The 26,809-nt window shown below is 38.6% G+C and overlaps 1 protein-coding gene across 13 annotated transcripts in view; it reads right to left on the bottom strand.

The window, feature by feature from the left end:
- Window positions 1-26,809, bottom strand: part of znf710a (zinc finger protein 710a) — a 48,647-nt gene that overhangs the window by 2,703 nt on the left and 19,135 nt on the right. For 5 of the 13 annotated variants that reach the window (XR_012393595.1, XR_012393596.1, XR_012393597.1 and 2 more), the window contains 3 exon segments: window positions 3,768-5,336; window positions 1,888-2,079; window positions 1,587-1,761 (listed from right to left, as the gene is read on the bottom strand). Coding sequence is in view for 4 of the 13 variants with exons in the window: in NM_199792.1 (NP_956086.1) it covers window positions 1,587-1,761; window positions 1,888-2,079; window positions 3,768-5,336 (1,936 nt within the window). In the remaining 9 variants the exon portion in view is untranslated. 13 annotated transcript variants of the gene reach the window in all.

The following is a 26,809-nucleotide window of genomic DNA, read 5'->3' as shown; positions in this document are numbered from 1 at the left end:
TTACCAAGATAACATGACTTGTCATGAGGCCATTATAAGTGTCATGAACTTTATTAACCTTATTCTTTAATGCGAAAAAATGATCGTTTTTGTCATTGTTTTAGAACTTCTATTGAGTTTCCTATAGGAGAAATTACTAGGAATAATAAACGACAGAAAACGATCAAACTAATTGTTCTACAAACAAGAGTGTTTATGACTATACATAAAAAGATGCAAGCAGCATAACAAGCTGCTTTTAACGAATGAAAATGAATGTAAGTGAATGCGACCGGAAGTCTCGAGCCAAAAAGATTCAAATGGCTGGGCCCATTCATACGTCAATAATGAGGTCAATAACATCATACATACATCAATATTTTTCTTGACCTCAATTACATTAGTTCGAATTGAATTTGTTGTTAAAATGTTAATGATGCGGTTGTAAAATTGACATAGTATTGATACTTTTTATTGAGAAATCTTAATAATAAATTCAGTTTGAAAAGTACCACAATTATAATGGCCTCATGACCATCGTGTGACGAGTTATGTTGTCTTGGTAATGTTGTCATGACAACTACAGGTTATGATGTACTGTATGTCAAGTTTTTATAATCAAGACATCTCAAACATTGTGACGCATTTTGTTTAATAATTATAAAGTTATTATGACAGTCTTCTGAACACCCCTTCAAGTAAAGTGTTTGTTTTATAAAATAACAAAAAAAACAGTAATAAGTATATCAGAAATGTTTAATTTATATTAAATATCCAATTTTATTCAACGTCCACTCCATAAAGGACTTATACTTTATAAATCACTAAGTGATTTATACTTCTGCGTCAAGTTATTGACGTGACCCACAATGCCTGCCTTGCACATAGTCATGCATTTATACTACTGCGTGTTGTTTGTGTTGCTCTGCAAAACATTTCCGAAACACTAGCTGGCAGTAAGTTTTTATGGTCCTCTGTGTCGAATTTCTTTGCAGGAGTAATGCTAGCTGACTGTAAAATTAGCTAAAACTTCCTCATTCAGAGGTGAGATGCGGCGGACATGCAACAAATTTAATCATAAGGTAAACACAAAACAAGTTTCCATTGGGAGCTCCTTCATGGGACTCGACACTTGCGGCTCTCAGCACTGCCCACACTCATCAAAGATACCAAGCTGACCAATCACAGAGCTTGCTCTACATGTCGTTGTGATGTGTAGTTACATTTTTTGAGGGGGGGATCAGCCATGGTGAGGGCTTTGAGACTGCGCAAAGGCTGTGCTGGAGCTGCGTTGCATGCCGCTTGACGCAGAAAGATAATCAGCCTCAAGTCTACAAAGTATCATCATAAACAGTTCTATAAACCTTTAAGCCAGGGGTGTTCAAACTCGGTCCTGGAGGGCCGGTGTCCTGAAGAGTTAAGCTCCAATCCTAATCAAACACACCTGAACCAGCTAATCAAGCTCATACTAGATATACTACAAACTTCTTGGCGGGTGTGTTGAAGCAAGTTAGAGCTAAACTCTCCAGGACACCGGCCCTCCAGGACCAAGTTTGGACACCCCTGCTCTAGGCTATAGAAAATTAGCATAATTAGCATGTTGTTACCTTGTCCTTCATTTGAGGTGTCCAGGATTCCATGTTTCACCTTCATGTGTCGACTCAAGTTACCCTTCAAATTGAACTTGCTGGTGCAGTAAGGGCACTTGAAGGGTTTGCTACCGGCATGAAGGTGCATGTGACCCAGCAGGTTATACATTCTGTTGAAGGACTTCCCACACACCTACGGGAACAAGTTTGGAAACTATTAGAGCTCCATTTTTGATGCATGGCCATATCAAGTAGCAAAATAGACTGTCTGGAGGACTCCAGCAGGGAGGCTCTGCATGGAAGCGCTCTTAGTACCTACCTTGCACTTAAAAGGTTTCACAGGCAAGTGGACAATCATGTGCGTTTTAAGTGTCTGTTTCTGAACAAAGGTCTTGAAGCAGACATGGCACTGGAAAGGGCGCACACTGGTGTGAATCAGCATGTGTCGCTTCAGGTTGGCAGAGAGGGTGAACTCACGAGAACAGACGTCACATTTGTATTCCTTCATACCCTGGGAGAGAAAGATAACAGTAATATATTTAGAGATGATTCCATTGCAACCATCCCCTTAAAATGTAACTTTTGCAATTAGCCTTTTTTTTATATTGGTTTCTGAAAGCAAAAACAAAAATGATTTATCACTGGCATCAGCTGAATGAGAAAAAGTGGTTAGTTGTCATAAGCGCAGCTGAATCTATCAGTAGGGTGTCTGTCTTGCTTGCTCACTAGAATTCATAATACAGAGCAAAAAAAGAAAATCCACACACACACTTTATTCACCGTTATCGCAGTGCTGCAGGGTAAACAGATGTGTATACACTGCAGTGTGAGCTCTGATGCTTTACCAAGCTAAAAGATTAACAATGAAAAAGGTTAAATGTTCTCATCTTAACAGCTTGACCAGTCAGTAAATACATCCAGTGTATTCTAACAATACTTCTGTGCTGACATACATTCATGTGTTATGAAAAAACACTGAATCTACAAACTACGTGCCAGGAAGACTGATGACTATCTCTTTTTTTTATAGTTTATCTAGCCCCTAATTCTAGTAGAGACTATATGAGGGAATTACGAGCTTCAGAGTATGTTGATATAGTTTGGGGAGGGTCCTTAAACTTTACTGACCTGCACAAAACCCAGACCTGAACACCACTAAACTTTGTTGGGATGAATTGGAATGGTGACTCTTGACTGGGCCACATCACCCTACTTTAGCACCTGATCAAGTTAATCCTTATGTCTAAATGGGATCAAATCCCTGTATTAATGCTCCCATGTCTAGGTGAGAGACTTTAGGTGAAAACAAGGAAAAGTAAGGAAGTTAAAGAGGAAATTAAAGCCAATTATCATTAGTAATTATAAAGCTTACTACTAAAGCAATAGTCAGGTACTGATTTTTGATCATATAGCAGGGGTTACCAATCTCGTTCTTGGAGGTCCGGTGCCCTGCATGGTTTAGTTCTAACTTCCCTCAACACACCTGTCTTGGTGTTTCAAGTACACCTAGTAAGGCCTTGATTAGCTTGTTCAGGTGTGTTTGTAAGGGTTGGAGCTAAAATCTGCAAGACACCGGCCCTCCAGGAACAAGTTTGGTGATCCATGCTATATAGCATAGAAACTATTCTGAAATCATCAAATGCTCTTATTTATGAGTGACAATGATTATCTCTAATGGCAATAAATGAAAATAGACACCAACCAAACCAAATGAGACAACTGTTGATGTAAATGCTAAAGGTATGACTAACTGCTGAGTGTTTTTGTTTATAACCCTGTTGACCTGTGGCACATTCTGTTTACTGACACCGCAGTCATGATAAGATGAATCATACTCAAGGAGAGAGAAAAATGAAAGAAGGAAGTATCAGCTTGAGAGACGCACTTCACTGCACAAAGCACACACAAAACAGCTCCATACTAGTGCAAGAGACAGAGAAACAGAACGAGTAAATGACAGGGTCGGAAGTGGGCTGATGGCTAGAAGGGACTGACAGAAATGCCTCTATTTACACTGAAACTTGCTTTGGCAATACCAGAGACACAACTGAAGAAGACACATTAACCTATGGTTTTATGAAAATATGTAGCAGTTGACAATGTAGGTGGGTTCTGGATCTGAAAGTCTTTGGGGAGTAATTTCTAATAGGATGGTTGGGGGGAAGATTACAAAATAAACTAATAATGAGGTTCAAGTACCTTGTGTTCGGGGGCCTGCTGTGTCAGTACCTTGTGTGTAAGCATGTGCTGCTTCAGGTGGTGGATCTGCACAAACTCCATGCCGCACTCTGAGCAGACATAGGGCCGCACATTCTGGTGCTTCATCAGATGGTTCTGAAGCTGGCTACGGTAGGCAAAGGACTTATGACATTCAGTGCACTGAAAGGTTGTTGGGCCCTGGTGGCTGACCTGGTGGCGCTTGAGGTGAGCATGTGTGGGGAACTCCATTCCACACTGTGTGCAGACATGACAGTGTCCACTCTCGTGCTTGGTTTCGTGGGTGCGCAGCTCACTAGGATAGGCAAAGCCTCGGCCACAGAAACGGCAACTGTAAGGCTTGATGTCGCTATGCTGCAACATATGGCGTTTAAGGTGACTAGTCTGGGTAAAGGCCTTCTTGCAGACAGTGCACTTGTGTGGCCGTGTGCCCTGGTGAGTAAGCAAATGTGTCTGAAGGTGGCTGGGCTGCTTGAAGAGTTTCCCACAGTGCATACACTCATGTGGTTTAATGCCATTGTGACCTAGAATGTGCGTAACCAAGTTGTACTTTGAAGTGTAGGACTTCTCACACATGCGACACTTCCATCTCTTCAAACCTTCACCCACATCCACACAGTACGATTCGTCAATTTGCACGTTGATATCTAGCCGGTCGATCTGCATCCGTCTACCGAGGGAGTTTTCACTCTCAGCCCAAACCATGGGCTGGCCACCCTCTTCATAATCTCCCGGCAGACCAATCTCAGCAGCTTCATATGCTGTCATGCTGGATTCATAGTACCGCCTTATAGCTGGGTTCACATCCTCGTCTGTGGTTTTCAGGTTCAGTGCTCTCTCCTCCACTTCCTCATCCTCTTCTTCTCGTTCCTCCTCTTTTCCCCGCAGTTCCTCAGATGATTCCACCAGCACCTTTCCATGCCCCACTTGAATTTGATGGGTTTGAGATACTTTAGTGTCAGAGTCAACCTGTTGGCTGCATGGCTCTCTTGAGGGTTCAGGGTACCCTTTGTTGCACTGCTCTTCTTTCTTTGGCTGTCTCTGAGGTGCAAGATCCAACACTTCTGGCTCGTTGTCAGTTTGCTGGGGATTTGAGAGATAACAGGGGATAGAGAAGTCAGGCCTCTCCCCTTTCACGTGACTCTGTGCCTCCAGAGACCTCTCTGAAGACTCCTCTGGTTCTCCTTCAGTCAAGGGCCTCTTGGTCCTCCCTCGGGGACCCGGTCGTCTGCGCTCTTCCCCATAGACCCCTTCAGGTTTCCGGTTCTCCCCATGAGGCTCAGATAGATAATCTCCATTAGCTCCAATTAGCTGATCTGCATATTCATACTCCATGGATTCTCCATGGGGAGCAGCACCTTCACGTCCTTCTCCTGTGAAGAAACCGTTAGGGGCAATTGTGGCGCCAAAGATTTCATTCTGCGATATGAGGCCCAGCACAGCAGCCTGGGCCAAGGACAGGACCACCACCGGGTCAGTTTGAGTGCTAACATCTACCGCATGCTCCATCACTTTAGAATAGCAACGGACCAGAGGAACTTCCTGCTCTTCCTGTCAACAGAGAGAAGAACAGGTCTTAGCATTATTTCATGAAATCATGAAGTGAATCTGCCACAGTAAGCATCAATACAATACAGTCGTTGCAAGAAAGTCTGGCTAAGGCTGTCATGGAAACAGTGTCACTACAATAGAAAAGAATTCATAGCAATAGCGTCACATCAACATGAGTGTCAGAACAACCGGGCAACAAATGAGAGGTTTAGATCAAGTTTAACAATTGATTTAGATCTAAATCGATGTCAAAACTCTGATCAGACAATTTATGGCAACATGGCAGCACCTGACGTTTTGGCTAGGTATTATTGCATACACATACACTTCTATTTTACACAGCAAGATACATATTCTAACAATGTCTTGCCTCTGTGAGAATTGCTTTAGATAGAAAAGATAAGACAGATCTGTTGGAGCGCCATGCTTCCTTCCTTCACAGTCTTTAAAAGAACGAGAAACACAAAGAGTGTCTGGGTCCGAGCGGGAAGTGTACTTCCGTGGACTATCCACAGCATTTCCTGCGAGGTCAAGCACTGCCACTGCCGACTACGAAAAGGCTGGACTGTGAAGTTTTTATACTACCATCAATTTGCAGACTAAAGCCAACATCATCCAGTTAGATTTAGCTCATATGAATATATCCTTTGGGTATGACGAATATGTTTCTAACATACAGATTAATTAAAAGCGACTTGATTGAACTTTAAGATCAGGTCACTTTACCACTCTTCTGTTCTAGATGACCAGAACATTCAAACAACTGTTATGTTTACGCAAGCAAATGTGTGTGTGTGCATGGGAAGTCATTAGCGCACATTATCACCTCTAACGAGTTGGTACCTTGATTTGTCTTGGAAAGAAAAAGAAAGCCACACACTACGGATTTATGCTAAAGCAAAACAAGCATCCACAAGGGAGAGAGGGAGAGGGAGAGGGAGACTGACAGCTGTAAAACAGCAGAAGAGAAAGACAGACAAGCAGAGACAGGGGAAAAAAAATAGATGTTGGGGGAAGTTGGGGTGAGCAAGAAATGAGAAGGGGAACCTGGATGCCCTGATAACCATGTCATTTATAATTACTGCTTTTAAAGCAGTCAGACTGAGGGAGGGAGAAACCGACAGCAAAAAAAAGAGCGAGTTAGGGAGAGAGAGGGTGATTGAGGAAGCAAGTGAAAGAAGGAAGAGAGGGGGAAGGAGTGGAACTGGGGGATGAGAGATAGACTGAGTGAGTGACTGAATGAGGGAGGGGAGTGAGGAAAGAAAGATAAAGAGAGATAAAGAAAGAGTGAGAGGAAAAGAAGTGGGGGAGGGAGGGGCAGCGGGGGATGAGAGACGAGAGAAACTGAGTGAGTGAGTGAGTGAGAGAGTACAACAGAGAGATAAAGAGAGAAGGAGGGGTAGTGAAAGACTGAAACTAAGAAGGAGACAGAAACAGAAAAAAAGAAGAGGGTGAGAAATGAGAATGAAAGAGGGAGGGAATAGGAAAGAGAAAGAGTGTTAAGACAGAAAGACAAATGAAAGAGGCAGTCAGGCAAGATAGCAGCCGTGACTGTATGAGAGGATCTGAACTGAATTTAAAAATAGATAAAAAACTAAGACGCTCGCTAGTGTAAAGACCCGTAAGTGTTGCTGTCTTTGCGAGTCTGAGAAACTGAAAACTAGAGAAATGCTCTGCACTGAAAGTAGAGACGATTTGAGAAGTAAAAAAAGAGGTAGGTTAAAGTAGACATGACACTCTTACAGTATTCTGTGACAGAAAAAAAAGTTACTTCATTTCCCCAGTTCAGAGTTGCAAACTTTACCACAGCAATTAACCAACAGTTCAAGTCAACATATAAACACAAGGCACTTCAGACAGAGTGTATGTTTGAGATGAGCACTCACCACATTACTTCTGGTGTGATGTTTGAGATGTTTCAGGGACCTCATCCTTCAAGAGAAGTGAGAGGAGCAAAAAACACCAACTCCTATTTATAGCTGCGAGAGGGTAAGGGGGCGGAGCCAAGCTCATCCTCCTCCTACTGTTGCTGTTATCAGAACTGACTGTGCCTGCCTCTCTCGCACACATACACACACAAACCTATTTCTTCCATTCTCTTTCTTTCTTTCCTTCTTTCTTTCAGTCTCTCTACCCTCCCTTCCACACACTCCCTCCTTTTTTTCTTTCTCTTTCACTCTCTCTCTTGCGTGTATCTCTTTCTCACGCACACACTCCATACAGCGTGACCCTTCAACAAACATATTTCGCTCGTACTAACAAAAGCGCACTTCTGAGCAGACGTACATCCATTCTCTCTTCTCTTTAGAAGACACATGTTTCAAGCCTGCATGTCCACACAGAGTGATCTCTAATCACTGGTGCGCTGGAGGTGTGCCTGTCAGTGTCAGGCAGACAGTGAGTGAGATTCGGCCAAATGTTTCCCGGAAGGAGTTCTACAGGTCTGTTTATTTGCGCATCTCAAATAATTAAGCCGCAAGACGCCTGTGCGACGTCTGAGAACCAGTGAGCACAAAAAAAAAAAAAAAAAAAAAATTGAGTGACAAAAGAAAGAAAAGCAGTTTGGAAAGAGAGGGAGGGAGTGAGACAGACATGGGGGAGAGAGAGAATAAGAGGAAGAGGGAGGGGGACTGAGACAGAGAGGTATAGAGAGAAAAGGAAAGGGAAGGGGGGGTGAATGGGAGAGAAATAGAAAGAGAGAGAGAGAAAAGAGGTGGGGGAGGGCGAGAGAAGAAGAGAATGCAGCAAAAAAGGAGGAAGAGAGGAACTGGGGGAGGGAGAGCAAAGCATAAGAAAAGATGAGGTCAAAGAAAAGAGAGAAAGACAGAAAGAAAGAGGAGAGGGAGGGAGAGCGCTCGAGAGGAGGAGGACTGGAAGAGAGATAGAAAGAGAGAACGCAGTGAAAGAGAGAGACTTTCAGCAGCCTGAGAGAGAGATAGTGAAGAGAAAAGAAGAAAAGGGGGATGGTGGAGTGTGAAAATAAAAAAAAGAGGAGTCCATCAGCAAGAGAAAAAGAGGGGGAGTGGATGAGTGAAGAGGGGGGGCAGGGGGAAAAGAGAGGAAAAGGGAAAAACAGCAAGGAAAGATATTAACTATTAAAGTTCCGGTTTCCTCCTGAGGGAGCTTGTGATAGGCTCTACCTGCCCGCTCCGTTGCCGGGAGTGTGCCGAGGTGTTCCCGCTCATCCTCATTACGGAAGAGGTATGGGATTAGTCTAACACCTCCCGCGAGCTTATTAACGCTGGGCCATCCCACAAAAGAGCCTCTATTACGGGACGGAACACACCTGAGTGAAGGACTGTGCTGTATACCGTAGAGTGGAGGACATTTTTCATCAGCGAGCAGGAAAGGGCAATCCATGAAAGAGAGAGAAAATCAAGCATTGTAGGAGACTCAGTATATGTGCGTCTGAGTGAGAGAAAGATGTGTGTGCGCGTGTGTGTGTGTGTGTGAGAGAGATCGTGAGAGGGAAGGAGGGAGGGAGGGAAAAGAGAAAGGACATGGAGAAAGAGAGAGAGATAGGGAGCGAAGGGAAACAGACAGAGATAAAGAGAGATTGAGGGAGGGTGTGAGTGAGGGGGAGAGAGATAGCAGGAAGTTGAGAGAGGAGAGAAAATAGAAAGAGTGCAAGGGAAGAAACAAAGAGATAAGACGCAAAAGACAAAGAATCCACATGCAAGAAGAAACGGCCAGGGACATGTACATAAAACAACACAGAGCTGGCCGCCTGTGGGGAAAACGAAGAGGGGGAGACAACAAAAGTTAGGGGAAAGAAAGAATACACCGGCTGGAATACCCATCCAGGGCCCGTGGGCTTTTCCCTCCTCCTTTTCTTGTTTCAAGAAGGAGAAATGGCTTGAAACCTGTCCTAACCTCATTTGCCCAGAAGTATCAGACTTGTGTGAACCAGTCCCAAGCAACACACACACACACACACACATTCAGTGAAGAATACATGATGAATAATGAACACCTACTAGTTTCTTCTGCATGTGTGTGAGTGTGTTTGAGTGTCTGGCTTGGCTTCTCCACAGGTTTGTGTGTGGTTTGGGAATCCATCTACACGTTTAATCGATGTGTGTTTGTGTGTGTGTGTGTGTGTGTGTGTGTGTGTGTGCGCGCACACATCAAATGACACTTTTACTTACAGTTTGTGTATTTGTTTTCTGCCTAAAGAAAAGCAATAGGAAACTTTTGTCTGCATTGTTTTCTGCGGCAGTGAACGTATGATACTGAGGGAAGTTGGTTTGAACCGGTTGGGTTGGTGGTGGAGATCTGAATGGGATGTGTGAGCATGAGGCCTTTTTCAATTCTCCAAACCTCATTGCTAATGTGACCCAAGCAAAGATGTGACAGGAAATGTGAAACCCTCCACCAGTGCATGCTGACACGTCCATTTTGACGCAATAATGGTAAAGGGGTGTAGCTGGGCTGAAGTTTTTGTTTAACTTGTTTAATGCAAGTATTTTTTAGTGGTAGTGGAGAATTTAGAAGTAGAAGTTGTCCTTTAAGTTTCTGGGAAAAGTATGTACTTTTTTGTAAAGGAAAAGTATATACTGTACTTTAGAGTGTGTAACAGAAGAGTTTGCACAGAGTTGCTCAGTAGCATCGCTACAAGTAGTGACGCTACTAGCTCAACTAAATTTCTCAGTATAGCGTCGCTACTTTCTTTCAGTAGCAAAGCTATTTTTTTTTGTCTAGTAGCGCAGTAGCGTCCACACAAGCTACATTTACCGATTGTGGATCAATAAGTGATAACACCAACATTCACTGAGCTGCGAGGCCGGTGTCTAGCTGATGAAAGTAAATCCATGGCTGTGTCCGAAACCACCTAATACTCAGTAGGTACTGCATTTGAATTTAAACATACTACTCGGCCATTATAAAAGTACGTTCTATACAGTATGAATGGAATTCGAACGTACTACATTCAGCATTTAGTCATGGTCAAGTGACCTACTCACATCAGTTACGTCACTTTACTCCCATTCCTGAATTCTCTCGCGGGGCATCATGGGTTAGCGCAGCGTTCATGGGATGTACACTTTAGAATCTCGCCGGAAGTTTAGGGTACTATATAGTAAGGACATATGTGGTTTTGGATGCAGCCTATATGACAGTGAGAATGCAAATTTCTTCTTCTTGTATTACGATGGATGACAACAAACTTTTTGGCGCTTTACTGCCACCTTTCGCTCTGGTCAATGACATAGCCAACTAATTAGGCCAACATGAGAAATTTTCCTAATGTAAAGGGAGAGGAGGTCTATATATATATATACTACTTAGGATGGATATGCTGGGTCCCAACTCGTATAACATTTGGCCCTAAAAATGTTTCTTTAAAAATGCAGCTCTCATCATGCCAGAGGGTGAGCTGAATTTGAAAAATGAAAGAAAAAATGATAAGGGAAAAATACAAATGAACTAATGTCAATTCAATGTCATTTTTAAGATTAACTTTGTATGAAAGAACTTAGTAAGAGCATTTACAAAGTACTTTTAACTTCAAAATGTAAATTGTTTTCCCAGCAATTACAATTAAATTTTGAAATGCCTTTGTAAAAACAATGAATGAATGAACAAGCAACCAGACAAACAGCAGGACATTTAAGCTTTAAAAAAAAAAAAAAAAAAACTATAATGACATTAGGGCAGCACAATATATTGTATCGAAATCGAAATGTGCATATCTGCAATAGTCACATCGAGATATGCTGAGTCTGTATAGTCTGTATTATAGTTGACCAGAGGCTACAGTATTGTATTAATCACTGCATTTATACAGAATTACTAAGATGTAAGCCAAAAAAAATGTTCCTTCGAATTTTTGACTTGTTTCTAGTCTAAAGATCTTCATTTCGAACCAAAAACAAGATTATTTTATTTCCCCCCCTGGCTGATAGTTTTGCTAGTTTTAAGGAAAAACTTTTTTTTTTTTTCACTTTTTTTTTCTGATGGTGAAACAATATTTTTACTTGCTCAAAGAATGTTTCATATTTTGACTAGATACGTATAGAGGACCAGGAGTGCCGGTTTGAAAACAAAAATGAAGCATCGAATTATCAATTTAATAATTGAAGCATTAAACTGTGTATAATTATATCACAATTTAAATAAACAAATTATGGACAAATAAATTAACATAATAAAATGTTTATTTAAATAGTTATTTTAAATGTCCTTAAATAAAGCAATAAAACAATGCATTTAGAAATAGTTTTTAAATGTACAAATAAATAGACAATTTTATAAATGTTTTAAATCATGTTTTAAAACGCTGATTAGTCAAACAATAAAAAAGTGTATTTATAAATAATTTTAAATGCATTTTTAAAAAGCTATTTAAATTGTACATTAAAATGCATTTAGCAAATGGTTTTCTCTATTTTCCACTTGCTTTACTTTTCCTTTTGCTACATGCATTTCTCGAGTTGGAAATAAATCGAAGACAAAAATGTAATTTGACAGTCCAAACGTGGAAGCAACCAAACAACTTTCACCTCAAGCCGAGCTAAACCGTCTTTCACTTGTAAATAAAACAAAAACGACAGCTAATTTTAGAGGGAGTTTAAAGATCATTGAAGCAACTCAAATGTATCACAACCCCACAATGTCTGATGAAATGAGACAAAAAGAAAATATATGTTTCGTATTGTGATTATTTAATTTTGGTCAAATAAAGCTTTTTAAATTATCTTGCATTCATATCGCAATATTTATCGCAGAAAAAAAAATGCATTATCTGATTTTTCCAATATCGTGCAGCCCTAATACAAATGGTGTAAAAATAGATTTTTTAATACTTCTATACAAATTAAATATACAATTCATAAATTATATTAATGATATATTAAACTGATTAGAAGTTATAGTAATTGCATGTCTAACATTAAAAAGACTTCTATTTCAAATAAATGCTGTTTTTAATTCTACTTTAATTCTGTAATTATCATTTAATAAAAATGTTTACCCAAAAAAGATGTAAATCAGCATTCTGAAAAATCACGCACCACTAACAGGGTTTCTCCAGGTTAAGACATTTTTAAGACCATTATGAATGAAATTTTAGACTTGTACAGGGCTAAACACCAAGGACACTTTTTTTTTTTAATATCCCAGTTGTTAAAGATTTTCACTTGCCCTATCAAACTAATTATTATAATTAAATACAATAAAAAATAAATAAATAAATAATAATTTAAAAATAAAAAAATAAAGGCAAGGAAAATAGTCAAACCACTCTGGCAAATAAAGTTAAAAATTACATTTTTAAATGAAAAGTTTAAGGTCTGATTGAGATGGATTGTTGGTGATTGTATGGGACGGGTGTTGTCCAGATTGGGTAGCTGAACATGAAGGAAAATGAAGACCTGTTAAACAACGATTTTAAAACTACAACAAAATATTTCGGTAGATTTAAGACTTTAAGGCCAAAATTTTAGTTTTTGAGATTTAAGACATTTTAAATCCCCACAGATTGTCATTAAAGACAATTATAACCCCTGCTGAAAAAAAAAAACATTTGAATTTAATTTAAAAATACCAAAAAAAGCAATATTTAAATTGTAATAAAGCAATTCCAGCATTAAGGATGTGACACTTTCAGTAAAAAACTTAAAACATAAATACACAGAGAAAGTACTGTATATGTTAACATTATTTTAAAATACTATTTATGCTTTCCAAAAGAACTATTCACAGAGTTACGGGATCAGAAAAATATCAATCTGTTAATGTTTTTTTTATATATATTTTAAATAAGGAAAATGAACATGCGTTATGGATGTGACCAAAAAACGTCTGAGGTTACAGTATACAACATACTTGGTAGAATTTCTGTAAATTAAACTACACAACCCAAAAGAAATACTGCTAATCAAATGGATAGTTGCCTCACTACAGAACAAAAATGATTGATTTTATTTAACTTTACATTTTTTGCATTTATGAGGAAAACCTTTCGTAATGAATGTGACAAATGTGAAATTGCCACTTTTGTAAATCAAATATTATAGTTTGAAAACATTGACAGAAACATTTTTTTGTATTTTTACAGTACTGTAAAATACTTGCTTACACAAAAAACATAAAGGTTTTCGCTTTTTTAGTGATGGAATTGAGGATGTAATTGTTCAATAGTATTTTACACCATTGCTATTTTACTCATTTTCTGATCACAAATACAGCCATGAGTGTTGTGGTAGTGTACATTTTTAGACATAGACAATTATCATATAGAAAATTAAATTCGGTAATGGCTAAAAACTGTACATTGAGACAAATTTAAGGAGTTGGCACATCTTATCCCACTCCCCCTTATATTGCATTTTAGTGTTAATATAAAGGAGTTTTTGTGATGAATGATCTTTTCAAAATATCAGCAGAACCAAAAATGAATTAGTACAAATGATCTTAACCTGTCATCCAGGCTACAAAATCATCACTCTACGCTGCCGTTAGACTGGGTTTAGTGGAGCTCTTATGAGGCGTCAAAGCGCATACACAGCCAGCCTTCAGCTCCTCCATCTGAGCCTTTGAAACACACCAGCACTGCCACTTATTAACCACAGAAACTCAATGGACATAACCTTTGACCTCAAGCCAGACAGTTAGTTCCTTTCTAAATTACCTTCTAAATCATTTGTCCACTTGTGTGAACGTAGTATTAGGATAGACAGCGGGAGATGGTTGGTTCAAACGATGAGCTGTGGGGTTTTTACTGTAATTTTTTGTGGATATAAAATTTAATTGTTTTGAAAAAAAAAATATATATATATATTAAATTAAATTAAATAAAAAAAACAAGGACTTTTTTGACAATTTCAGATAAGATCTAACAAAAGCTAATGAAAACAGACTTTAAATTTTGAAATAGCCCTTCTGGGCACTTCTGCTGAACGGCCATGCCATTATAAACTTGCCAAGTTTAGGATGTGAATTCAAAATGAGTGTTCTTCATACCCTCTCATACCTGACAAGAAGCACTGGATTCAATTTCTACAGCAAATGTGTTGCAAATCCTCATAGCACAAACACATTAAGAAAACGCACTGAACACTCTCACAAACGCAAATTTTAAAAACGCACTGCAAATTCTCACAACGCAAACATTTCTTCGAAATTTCTCACAACACATGCAAATACCACGGAACACAACAGAAAAGTCTTAAGCAAGGCAAAAAACTTGACGAACCTGGAAAGTTATGGGCTGTGTCTGAAATCTCTTACTTCAATACTATATTGTTACGTTGTAAAAACAACCCGCAATAGGCAACATCCATGATGTAGTCAGCTTTATTTATTTATTTTTTATTATTATAGATGTTTTAAGGCTGTAAAACCGAATGTAATGAACCGAAGATTCATTTATTCCGTAATGGTGTCCTATTGTCTAACTGCAAAAAGGGTACCAATGGTACCCTTTAGATGGGCATGGTGTACGACCATGTTTCAGATGAAGTCACTTTTTCTCGAGAAAATGTCACAGTAAACCCATACTGGTCTTTCACATATCAAATGATAAGCACTTCTCAAAAAAACAGATGCTTTATACACATAAACACTTAAATGTTCATTACTAACCTTTCTATGAACATAGTTTGAATATATCTGCAGATCAATAACAGTGTGAAACAGCCTACTGTAATGTCTGCAATTATATAAAATAAATGCAACATTTATAAACACATACAGACCCTTACAGTCTCCGATATGCTATCAATTACAGAAAAACTACAGACAGAATACATTTAGTCCTTATTTAACTCCAAAAACACCACACAACATATAGCCTACAGTCAGTGCAAACCTCTCATATGTGTCTTTAATGTTCACCAGCATCTTAAAGAGTCTGTTAAAGAGTAGTAGTTCGTTCTTGTTTTAGGTTGCAGAAAGAATCATTTGCTGCTGTTTTTTTTTTTTTGGCTTCTCCTTCGTTTTTTCACGCTTCACTCTCACGTTGGTCTTTTCTGACAGGATGAGATGTCAGAAGCACTTAAATAATCACGCGCACGTTATTATTATCAGTTCATTATCTCAAATATAGATGCAAGGCGAGCGCAAGCAAGAAGAAGGAAAATCCACTCACACTTTTAGACGGGCTCGTAAAACAACAACAGGACAAGGCAGATTTTGTTCTTCTTGACTTTGTGTCTGTCCATCAAGACGACGGCAAGGTTTGTTTGAGCTCAAGTCGACCATGGCTTGCTATTATATGTATTATTACGATGTAATGTCTCTGCTGTGTTTTTAAAACTGCTATTCCTTTGTGTTTATTCTCCTGCCTCTGCGATTGACGTATCTTAGTAAATCAATAGCAATTAGCTGAGCTTCTAGCTCCGCCTTTTGGTACCCTTTTGTCGTAGGCTTAGGAAAGGTACCCTTTTTAAAAGGGTGCCCAAAAAGTGGTATGGTACAGTTCACTTTTAGGTACCCTTTGACAGTAGAAACAACCATAAAAGTGTACCGAACCGTACCGTACAGCTCAGTGGAAACAGGCCACAAGGGACCACTGTACTTCAAAAACCTGATAACCTACTAGTTCCAGGAGGATTCTGAAATGTAAGATTCTCTCCCATGATGCCCCGTGAGAAAATTCATGAATGGGAGTGAATCAACGCAACTGACACGAGGAAGGTCACATGAGAACAACAAATGGCGAATGTGGTATGTCTTAGATGCATCCTTGGTTATTTAGACTAAGATAAAGAAAGTCGTATAATCAGGATTTTTAAATAAACAAAAAACTCACCTTTCAATGATTACTTACAACTTTCAAACTTTAACGGCACAATAAGCAAATCTGTCACGTTTTTGGGTCCCCTTGAAAAATGTCTGTTGTTTTATGTGCTAATTGTGTGTGTTGTGAGAAACTGCAGCGTGTTTTCTTAAATTGTTTGCATTGTGAGGATTTGCAACATATATACTGTCAAACTGAAGCAGATCTTTTCTTTATTGGTTGGTGCTTTATAAAGTTTTGAATACGTTTATTGCGTTAAGCTCTCTCTGCCACCATAACTTCCATTGTTAAACACTTCCATTGTTAAATGTCTTTGAAATAGGAACATTTATTTAACCACAGTATTTTCATCGATTGATTGCTGCTCCTGACGATACTTACTTTTAAACAGCCTTTTATCTTGTCTTGCGCTTAAACAACTAATTATTGCTTATTTAACTGACCCATGCACTCTCATATTCACACACATACACTACTGCCGATTTAGTTTATTCAATTCACCAATAGCGCAAGTCTTTGGACTGTGGGGGAAACCGCAACACCCAGAGGAAACCCACGTGAACATGGGTAGAACATGCAAACTCCACACAGAAATGCCAATTGACCCAGCTAGGTCTCGAACCAGCAACCTTCTTGCTGTGAGGCGCCATTGTTAACCACTGAGCAACCGTGCTGCCCTGAATATAAACTTATATAATATATATTCATTATAAAAATGCATTAGAATGGTGAACACTTGCTGTATCATCAATCGTCTCACTGTCAAATGTGATTTGTGTCTGTTTATTGATGTGTAAAATGTGTTTTTTTAATATTTTTTTTATTTATGAAGTGGAACCAACACAACAGAGATATGGTAAGCATTTAAGGTCAAGTTGATTTGGACATTTAAATATTTAACTTAAAAATTCTTTACAATTTAGTTATACATCCACGCATGTTTCATTTTACACTGAAATTAATCATTTGTTACAATATACTTATTGTGTAAATACAGGTTTTTACTTTGTACTTACAATTGATTAAATACATGCATGTAATAGCACAATAGCACCAGAAGTGATCTGCAACACATTATGAACACAGTGAATACATTGTATTTATTTTTTTACTCAAATACATATTAGTTTAGGCCACTTAATATAAAAGTGGGACCTTTTTTATACAGTATACTACATAAAAGTTGATTTCATTTGTTTTTTAACTTCTCTGACCACAGAGAGAACACATTAAAATAGGAAAACATCTAAAATTATGTTTGTGCTGCTTATTAACACCAGAGCACATGTATTTGTATGAATTGAGCCCTTTAATTTAATTTGTTGCGCTGCTCTGCTTCCTTTTCCAGCCTCCCTAACGGTAAGTAATCTTGTACTTGGTTCATTGGAGGTTTTTATATTGTATAGCGGCTATCCTAAATACACACCATTTCAAAGAAGCTTTACACAAAGTTTTACTGTTTTGTCTATACTGGTTTAGTTTTTTAGTTTGAGATTTAGTTTGAGTTTTTGGCAATACTCTATTTATTATTTGAACAGTTAAACCAGGCATATTTTGTGAACAACAGTATATTATTAACAATGATTATTTGTAGAATCTTAGACATGCATCCAAACTTTTTTTTTCATCTGAACAGATTTAATAGTCATTTTATTCTAAAACAATCTAATTGAGGTTTTCAAAAAGTACTCATACAAAATGTTAGGTTGTTTCAGGTAAGGCTGAGTGAATAATCGAAAAGTAATCAGAACCTATAATTAAACTTTCAGAACCTATAATCCAGTGTTTTTTTTTTTTTTTTTTTAAGACCATCTTTTCTCCTAAAAATATTGTAAGGCCCCCTCCACATTTAATGATATGATCATTCATAGGGCTGCTTGATTTGTGAAAAATCATAATCACGATTATTTTGGTCATAATTGTAATCACGATTATTCATTTCGTATTCACGATTACGATTTTTTTAAATAAATAGTTTGTAGTTATGACAAAAAAAAAATTGTTTTCAAACAAACTGTATGTTTATTACTATATCTAGATATGTTTTTGTACAAATAATAGCCTAATAAATAAAAATATATAACCAAAACATCAGTAGGCCATTTGTGTTGAGTACACCTATTGGGTATTGGGGTTAAAATGTCTTTTTAAAGGTTCACAAATCCCTCAAGTACTTTTTTTTTTTTTTTTTTTTGATTTTAACTGATTTGTGTGTGTTGAGCATCAGTTAAGACAATGTTAGCACCTGCTAACTTTAATTGTGGGAAAAACTGGATAATTTAGAATTTTTAGTCAGCTAATTTCAGCTTCCGTGTTTAGAATTTTTTTTGGGGCGGGATTAAAATTGGTGACGTAGCGCAAAACTGCAAGTGCAAAGATGACACATAGGTTTCTCATTATTATTCATAGCGGAGTTTTCTTATCCTATGAGAAGAGCCGGCTTCTTAATAATTCATGACTGCGCGTGCTTTCCGAAGGCAAGGCAGACCTGCCAGTGCCAAGCTGTGAGACACGGACCCACGGCACACAGTATTTAGCTGTTCATGAAGGGTCGTATGTGTTTGTTTTCATGATCCACAGGGTTTGTTGCATGTTTTTCCTCGCAATGCTGTCAGGGCCGATACAGCAAAGCTGTTTGTGTGCAGCAAGCATTTTTGTCGGGAGACCAGTACGAGTATGGCGGACGTTGTCAGAAGTTTGTTCACATTTAGGTCCTACTCACACTATGCTATCAGAACCGTGCCCAGGCCCGTGTTCCGGATCGTTTGAGAAGTGCGAGTGCTCTGAATCGGGCTCAGGCAAGGTTTACTTGGCCGGCCCTGGCCCGGTTGGAAGAGGTGTGCCTGAGCGCGGTTTTACTTGGGCTTTGGCATGGTATGCTTGTGTGTAAGTGCAAAACGCCCAAACAAAAACCCCAAAACTAAAAGCAAGACGTGACTTTAAAGGGACCGTTTCATATGGATTAATTAAAAATTATTACTGTTCAGTGAACACAAACTGTCGCAGTTTATTAAAGACGCAAATCCCTCAATGCATGATAGCTGCGCACCTTCAGCAAACCTCTTAATTCCTGCAGCACGGGTACTCCATGGTTGTTTATGAGAGTCAAATGTGGCTGATCTGTTCAGCAAAATATTTGACTGCGTGTCACTACATATCAAACGACTTAAACAATATAACTAAAGAAATCTCCACTTTGCTAAGGGAGAGCGCTTACTGAACAGCGCAGCATCGATGACGTAAGCGTGCCCAGGCCCAAATGTAATGTGAGTGCGGGCCGTCGGGGTAGACAGGAGGTGGTACAAGCGGGCTTTGTCCCGGTTCAAGGCAACTGTACATAGTGTTAGTACGCCCTTAGACACATGGCTGTGATGCTGTGTTTGCCTAAATTCTCTTTATTACCAACAGGGCTAATGGTTAAAATAGACAGGGCAAGAGATCTGCTGCACTGAGTCTGCATTCAGACCTATGATTCAGACCCGAGGATTTAGGGAAAAGTCCTCATTTATAGTGTCTATATAAACATGATTTTATAATGATATAAATTGTGGTTATTTGTATATGAAATTAAGAATAACAAATGTAGCAGGGCATTAAATTAATGTTTATTTCTTTGTATTTTAACTTTGTAAACTATAAAATCATGCCTCTCTTCCCGGTTTGTGTCTCATTTAGTGAGCTAACTGACAACAGTTGTTCGCTCCCCTCCTTCTCCCCTGCTGGCCACGCCCACTCCTTCCCTTTGCTCGCGGAGCTTCATGCCCATCAGGATGCATTAAAAAAAAAAATCTGAGTAGACCTGAACCGAAAGTGGGGGGTGTCATGACCCTTTAATTTAAACGACATCATGCATTCGTTAGCAATAACTTTGATGCAGATAATGCACTGTGGCTAAGTCAATGACTCCTTGCTTCGAGAAAATGGAATAAAACCATAGTTCAGGTAACGATCTTGGTATTTCCTGAATTTGGTGTCTCCAGTATTGCTAACGCTGCAATTTGAAATGTTTGGAGCTTCCTCACCTTGGTCCAGTATACTTGTGTCATTAATATTAGCTGTTGAATCAGTGAGACTGTTTTTTTTTTTGTGGAGGACAAAATAAAAAATTTGTTTATTTAAAAAATAACTAAGGCAACATGATTGTTCTCCTAAATGTCCACTGCTAAAAAAAAATGTTAAAAATATGATGTGACCCCCCACAGAGCTCGCTGAGGCCCACTTGTGAGCCCGGACCACCCTGTTGGGAGCTGCTATAAACCGAGCTAATTTTTCAAGGACAATATTTTCAACACTTCAGCACTTTGCAGCCAAATCTGATCTCTGGTCAAGTAAAACGATGGACCCATTCTTGAGCCTTACTTTGCTCTATTGACAGTGGTACAGTATAAAGGAACAAATTACAAATACTCAAATTACTGCAATTGGGTAGTTTTTTTCAGGAATTGTAATTTACCAAGTAGTTTTAAAAATGTGTACTCTTACTTCCACTTGAGTGCATTTTAATGCAGAATTAGTACTTTTACTCCGCTACTTTATTTTTCTTGTCTATGGGGATTGTCTAAATCAGTGGTTCTCAAACTGTGGTACGCGTACCACTAGTGGTACGCGGGCTTCCTCCTAGTGGTACGCGGAGGAATCGCTGAATAATGAAAGAAACAATTAACACTTTTAATCCTTTAATGCGTAATATAACATTGATGTGATCAGCATTGGCTGTTTTGTGAAGCGTACGATCACAACGCTGTGCTTAGAGTGTTTATTTTAGTGCGTTGTTTCATAAGCTGCTGAAAATCAGTTTCCGAAGTTTAAGAATTGATTCTGAAGCGTGATTTGACTGACATCAAAAGTGGCCAATCACAGTCGACCTTGTCTAGTTGCGTGAAACGTAAGGGCGGGACAAAGGCTTTCTGTGTTGCAGAGACAGAAAAAAACAACTTAAAAACAAATGTTTTGTTGGAATAATGCTTCTTGGATGTTTTCACTACAGAGATGTCTAGCAGAGTAATTAAACCGCGGACTTATTTCCTGCCTATTTGATGATCTTCATACACGTTTCGCTCTCCGACAGCGAGTTGACTCGCCTATGACCGGTCACTCCTCTAAACACAGTCTGAATGGCGGCGCGGGAATGAAGGTATTGCGCAATTACTCATTTCTGCAAATGCGGCGAGTGCTCTATTTTAACACGAGAGCGCATTCATGTACACAAATCGCTAAAACAGATATGCGAGCTCTTAAATAGGCTTTTTTCAAATGAACTGCAAGTGCTCTGATGATCGCGTGTGTGCTCAGATAGAATACAATCGCGATCTCTCCACTATTAAAGTAGACATTATTTATCTTTGCTCAGATAGAATACAATCGCGATCCCTCCACTATTAAAGTAGACATTATTTATCTTTGCTCCTTAACTAAATTTAGTCAAAAGTATTCAAAGTTATCAAATATTTAGAAATAGATTGATACATCGATGACAATGCTAATGGTCTTCTTATTTGGCTGTGTTGTGAAGTGAAACGTACTTTTAGCAAAGGTGGAACATTTTTTATTTCTTTACGACAAAAGAATTATGCTGGAAATGTTTCTGGATGAGGTATTTGTGTGATTTATACATTTAGCTGTATTCTGATCTGTCCTAAAGCATTACAGGTCAAAGCAATCCATTGTTAGCCTACTTATTGTTTATTTATCACAATTTGCAATAAGGCTCTTAAAGCACTGCTTTGATAAATGTATTGTTGTCACATTTCAAACACCTCAAGTAAAATGAAGTCATTTGTTTTATTTTTTTACTGACAGTGTACTTGTATTTTTTTACGTTTCTATTTTAGATTAAGATCAAGTGTAAAATAAAATCTACATGTGATGTACAGCTATTTAAGAAACAAATTTGCCATATTGTAAAGAAAATAGTGTAAAATATGTAAATAAAAGGCTAAATTTAAATCTTTTTACCATATACTTCAATTAAACCTTTCAAAGCTTAAAAATATATATTTTTAAAAATGGGCAAAAAGTGTCTCTATGGCCTTAAAGATTATTTGATTTTCATTAGGCTGTGCCTGTATGAACCCTGTCATATGTACATTTAACATTTATTTCAAGATTTGTCTGAAAAGTGTATGAATATGACATATAGCCTATATTTATAAGGTCCAAGCACCATTTCCAGCTTTTGATGAATAGGCTACTATGAATACTTTAGATTTAAGTACAGCAGTTTTCTTTTTACTTTTTAAGAACAGCGCCATTTTTTATGAACTTTTAAAAGCACATTTTAACTAAAAGTTTTTTTTTTTATCTGCAAGCACAGTTAATGTTCAGACTATTTCAAATGTTTAAAGTGACTGACAATAATACATATTCTTACTAATAGGAAATAATCTGCATCGTTTTAAAACTGTGCACACCTGTAGCTGCTTAATTAGGCTTTTGACGCTATTTTTTAATACTGGTTAAAAAATAGCGTCGTAAGGTGGTACTTGGAGAGACGATTTTTTTCTAAGGTGGTACTTGGTGAAAAAAGTTTGAGAACCACTGGTCTAAATTTAAAAAATAAGTCCTGCGATTCCTGTCCAATTAAATCGCACATAGAAGGTAAATCCCCTCATAATGAACATCCTCAAGACATGTGCGATTTAGAACTGCAGCAAACTCTTTGGAAGCATTAAAAGTGTCCAAGGAGAATTCCAAAACCTTTACACACAATGATCCAGAGACTGTTTAGATGCATGTCACTGATGAGAAGAAGATGGATATTTACTTTATAATGATTGAAATGGCCTTAAACACCAAGCAGGCACAAGACGTCAACATGGCGCCAGACTAGCATTGTACCACCATTGTCGTGGGGACATTGCATTTTGTTTGGAAATGAAAATCGGGTTTACTTCAGAACCCAACGTCAGGTCGACGTCAATGTCCAATGTCCAACCTGAAATCAACCAAATATCAATGTCTAATTATGTTACAGCTTGATGTAGTGTGGATGTTACAACTATAATGTCATATTGAATTTTGATTTCCATACCTGATGAATAAAAGTAATTTTTGAAGCTACGTCACAGTGATTAGATTCTTGTGTGAATTCCAGCGTGTAGACTGGATGTCTATACCAGCAGTGACAACGTGACATCTTTGAACTTTTTGCTTTAATTCATGAGAAAGTCTTGGTTCAAACCAATAAGCACGCTCTATTGTCTATGAAGTACAACTTCATTATTATGCAAGATATAGCTTTAAAGACCTGTTTTTTACCTGTTAGTGTTCAGACAGCTGAGAGATGCCACGTTGTGTTGCTAACCTTTATTAAAATAAGTGGAAGAAGAAGAATTGTCATCAGTGTTGGGTTTATAAATGTGCTGCAACGAAGGTTTTGTTTTCAATTCCCCACTATGAGACTCGCGTATGGATTACAATGGTCTGCTAACACGCAACAAAAAATTATTTGTAAAGAGAAATTTTTACTTGAGAGCTTTTCGCATCTGGAAATGGTGAAATCCGGATTTGCCACTCGTCTTCTTTTTAAAAAGATGCGGTTCCAGTTGGTGTTAATTGTTCTATCTCTACAGATTTAGTAAGTGTGTGCTCAGTGTTTTTTGCTTATGTTTATTAAGAGGCAAAGTTAGTTAGTATCGTCACCAATACTCTTTCAGTTATTTAAATACAAACCTTAGTCCAAATGATTTAGTTACTAAGTTTACAGTATGTTAATATCTCTACAATATTATGGACTGAAAGTCCATATGTGAAAACTCATATGGCCCTTATTATGACGTTGTGTGCCTGCTGTGTAATAACTAAATCCACTACAGAACGTTACGTTTACATACAAATTCCACAAATTACATGTAAATGCATCAGCTTTTTACAGTGTAATACTCACTACTTGAGTACTTTTAAAAGGGTTACTTTTTTTACTTTGAGTAATGGTTACAACAGATACTTTAGCTCTACTTGAACTACATTTTTAGGCACGTAATGGTACTTTTACTGAAGTATAATTTTTCAGCACACTTTCCACCACTGACTACTGATGATAATTGAAAGCTGTGCCAGAGATGCCTAAAATTTTATATTTTCCATTACATAAAAATGTGTTTTAATTTCAGTTGTTTAATGTTGATGTTCAGTAAATAATCATAGATAGTACATAGTGTGTGTTTCCTGTAATTATTTTAAAGTCAAGTAATGCATCCTTCATTAAAAAAAAATCTCTCACTTGTGATATGTGAGCATTTTTACTGTACAAAGCTTGTCAGTAAACTATGAAGGCAAAAAAATAGAATAAATAAATAAAATAATCAATCGTAATCCAGTTCAATTAATGTTCAATTATTCAAGGTTTTGATTTTAGGCCATATCGCCCAGCCCTAGTTTCAGGCTGGGATTGTGTTTACACTGTGTAACTGCGACACATAATGAAATGCCAAATTACTATTCTCCATTTCAAACTTTTTAAACCCTCGAACACAGAACTTTCCTCTGAACATATCAAGGCATTTACAGTCTCACACTTTATCCATCAGTTCCATCCTAAATGTCTCAATCTCAATCTCGGCCCCTGATGTTTCACGATTTCAATGTTTGTGCATTTTGTGTAGCAGAAATCACGCTCGAATACACACACAAACACAGAGGATGCAAAAAGAAGAGAGGCTCTCCAAAAGCCTGAATAAAAGATTACCCCCCTCATTCAGCACGGGGGTTACAGATAAAATGTTGGACAGAATATTGGGCGAGAAATGTTTCTTCCGAGAGAACCAAGAGGAAATAGAGTGAATTGAAAAGAGAAAGACAGTTGAGGGAGGAGAGCATTCAGCACAGGATATAAAAGGAACAGAGAGAGAGAGAGAGAGAGAGAGAGAGAGAGAGAGAGAGAGAGAGTGGGGGAGAGAGCAAGAGAGAAAGAGAAAAGGAGAAATAAGAGAGAGAGAAAGAGAGAAGGGGGAGGGAGGGCGAGAGAGAGAGAAACAGAAAAGAGGAAAGGGAGAGAGACAGAAAAAGACAGGAGAGAAGGGGGAAGGGAGGGAGATAGAAAGAAAAAGAGACACACAAGAGACTCAAAAACCACAGAATAAAATAAAGCAACGTCTGGCTTCGGCTCCATGAAGATAGACAAATATGAATGTAAATAGGAGGCTATATTGTGTGCATGTGAATGAGGCAGGAGTCACACCCTGCAAAACTCAGGCACAAGTTCATTGTGTGGGGCCTACAATCACGGAGGAGCGGCACTCCTCTGCATGTGTGCGCGTCGCCCTGCGGTTTGAGGTTGGGAGGTCAAAGCCTCGACTGACTCCCGCCGCTGCCTTCAAGAGAACAGTTGCCTCATGCCTCCTGCGCGTTTCATCTCATAATCCTGCTAATGGCAGTTAAATGGACCCACGGCACGAGTCTGACCACCTAGCACCGCATCCAATTTGAGTCCGTCCACGCTGAACTCAAATAAAGAGGCCTGTAAATACGAGCAGGTCTGTTGCCTGACCGCAGCACAAGTCTCATTTGCAGAGTCTGGTAAATAGCGTGGACGTCCTTCCGCGCGGCCGTGCTCTTTTGTATTTCTCTCTCACCTCGCGGTAACAAATTTCAACCTGAATTACTTTTTCTCTCTCCCAAGTTTCATTCTTTTAAATCAAAACCCCTTTGTCTCTCTCTTCTTTTGTACCTTCCTCTTGTTTCCATGGTTACCCCTCTCTCTGCGCTGTACACTATCTATCTCTCCCTCCGTTTGCCTCTCTGTCTCTCTCACTCTGTTCTTATCTTTCTCATTTTGCTTTCATCTCTGCCTCCCTTCCTCCTGCTTTATCCCACACCCTCCTCACTCCGGCTTTTATCTCTTTTCACTTTCATCTGTCTTTCACCTTTCTCTCCCCTTCAAGCCTGCCATTCCATCATGCTGTTTTTTTTCTCCGTTTCTTACTTATGGAGAGCGAGAGAGCCGAAGGAGAGAGAGGGAGAAAAAGTTTCATCTGTTGCCCTATCAATTCTGCATTTTTAATCACTCTGCATTCACCCAATCCCCTGCTCTGTTTCCACTGGCCCAATCTCTCATTTACATGTGTGCTAGACAGAGTGGTCAGTTCTCTGGTGCTCATCCCTGGGTTGCTTCTTCGTTCTTTAGGCTTTTGGAAGAAGGTCTGGCGTGAAGAGAATTACTGAATGAATTAAATGTAATATTGTGTGTCCACATCTCACTATAGTTTATTGCATGGCGTAGATGCCTTGCTTATTACAGGTGCTGTATGTACGTTTTTGACTGTTCTAAATCATTGAACACAATTTGTTTGCAGACATTTAAGAAATATGCCAAGTGAACATTCTTGTTTATCTGAAAAACAATGCTGAAGTCAGATATTCTTTTTTGAAAATGTGATTTACGTGCCGGAACGTCTGTGTTTGTTTTGGTTCTTTTAACCTGCCCACTATCACTTTAGCCAATTATATTTCAGCACCCCGGGATACCTTGATGGAAAACAGCCTATTTGATTGATTGATTGATTAATTTGTTCATTCAGAAAGCCTATCAAAGCATGCGGCCATGACTGACATGCGACCACTGGTGGACAGTAGCAGACTCCAAAATGAGATATAGATTTCCACGAGGTTACCAATTAGCAAATAATATAAATATTGCGAATGTAAACAATAGATGACAGGTTACATTGTAACCGGGTGTCTTAACAGCACGCTACGTGACAAGATTTGCTGTGATGAGCAATTTGGCTGTTTG

Source organism: Danio rerio, chromosome 18 (assembly GCF_049306965.1).
Source record: "Danio rerio strain Tuebingen ecotype United States chromosome 18, GRCz12tu, whole genome shotgun sequence".
Taxonomy (NCBI): Eukaryota; Metazoa; Chordata; class Actinopteri; order Cypriniformes; family Danionidae; genus Danio; species Danio rerio.
The sequence above is the reverse complement of the archived record's forward strand: the minus strand, read 5'-3'. Positions and strand labels throughout refer to the sequence as shown.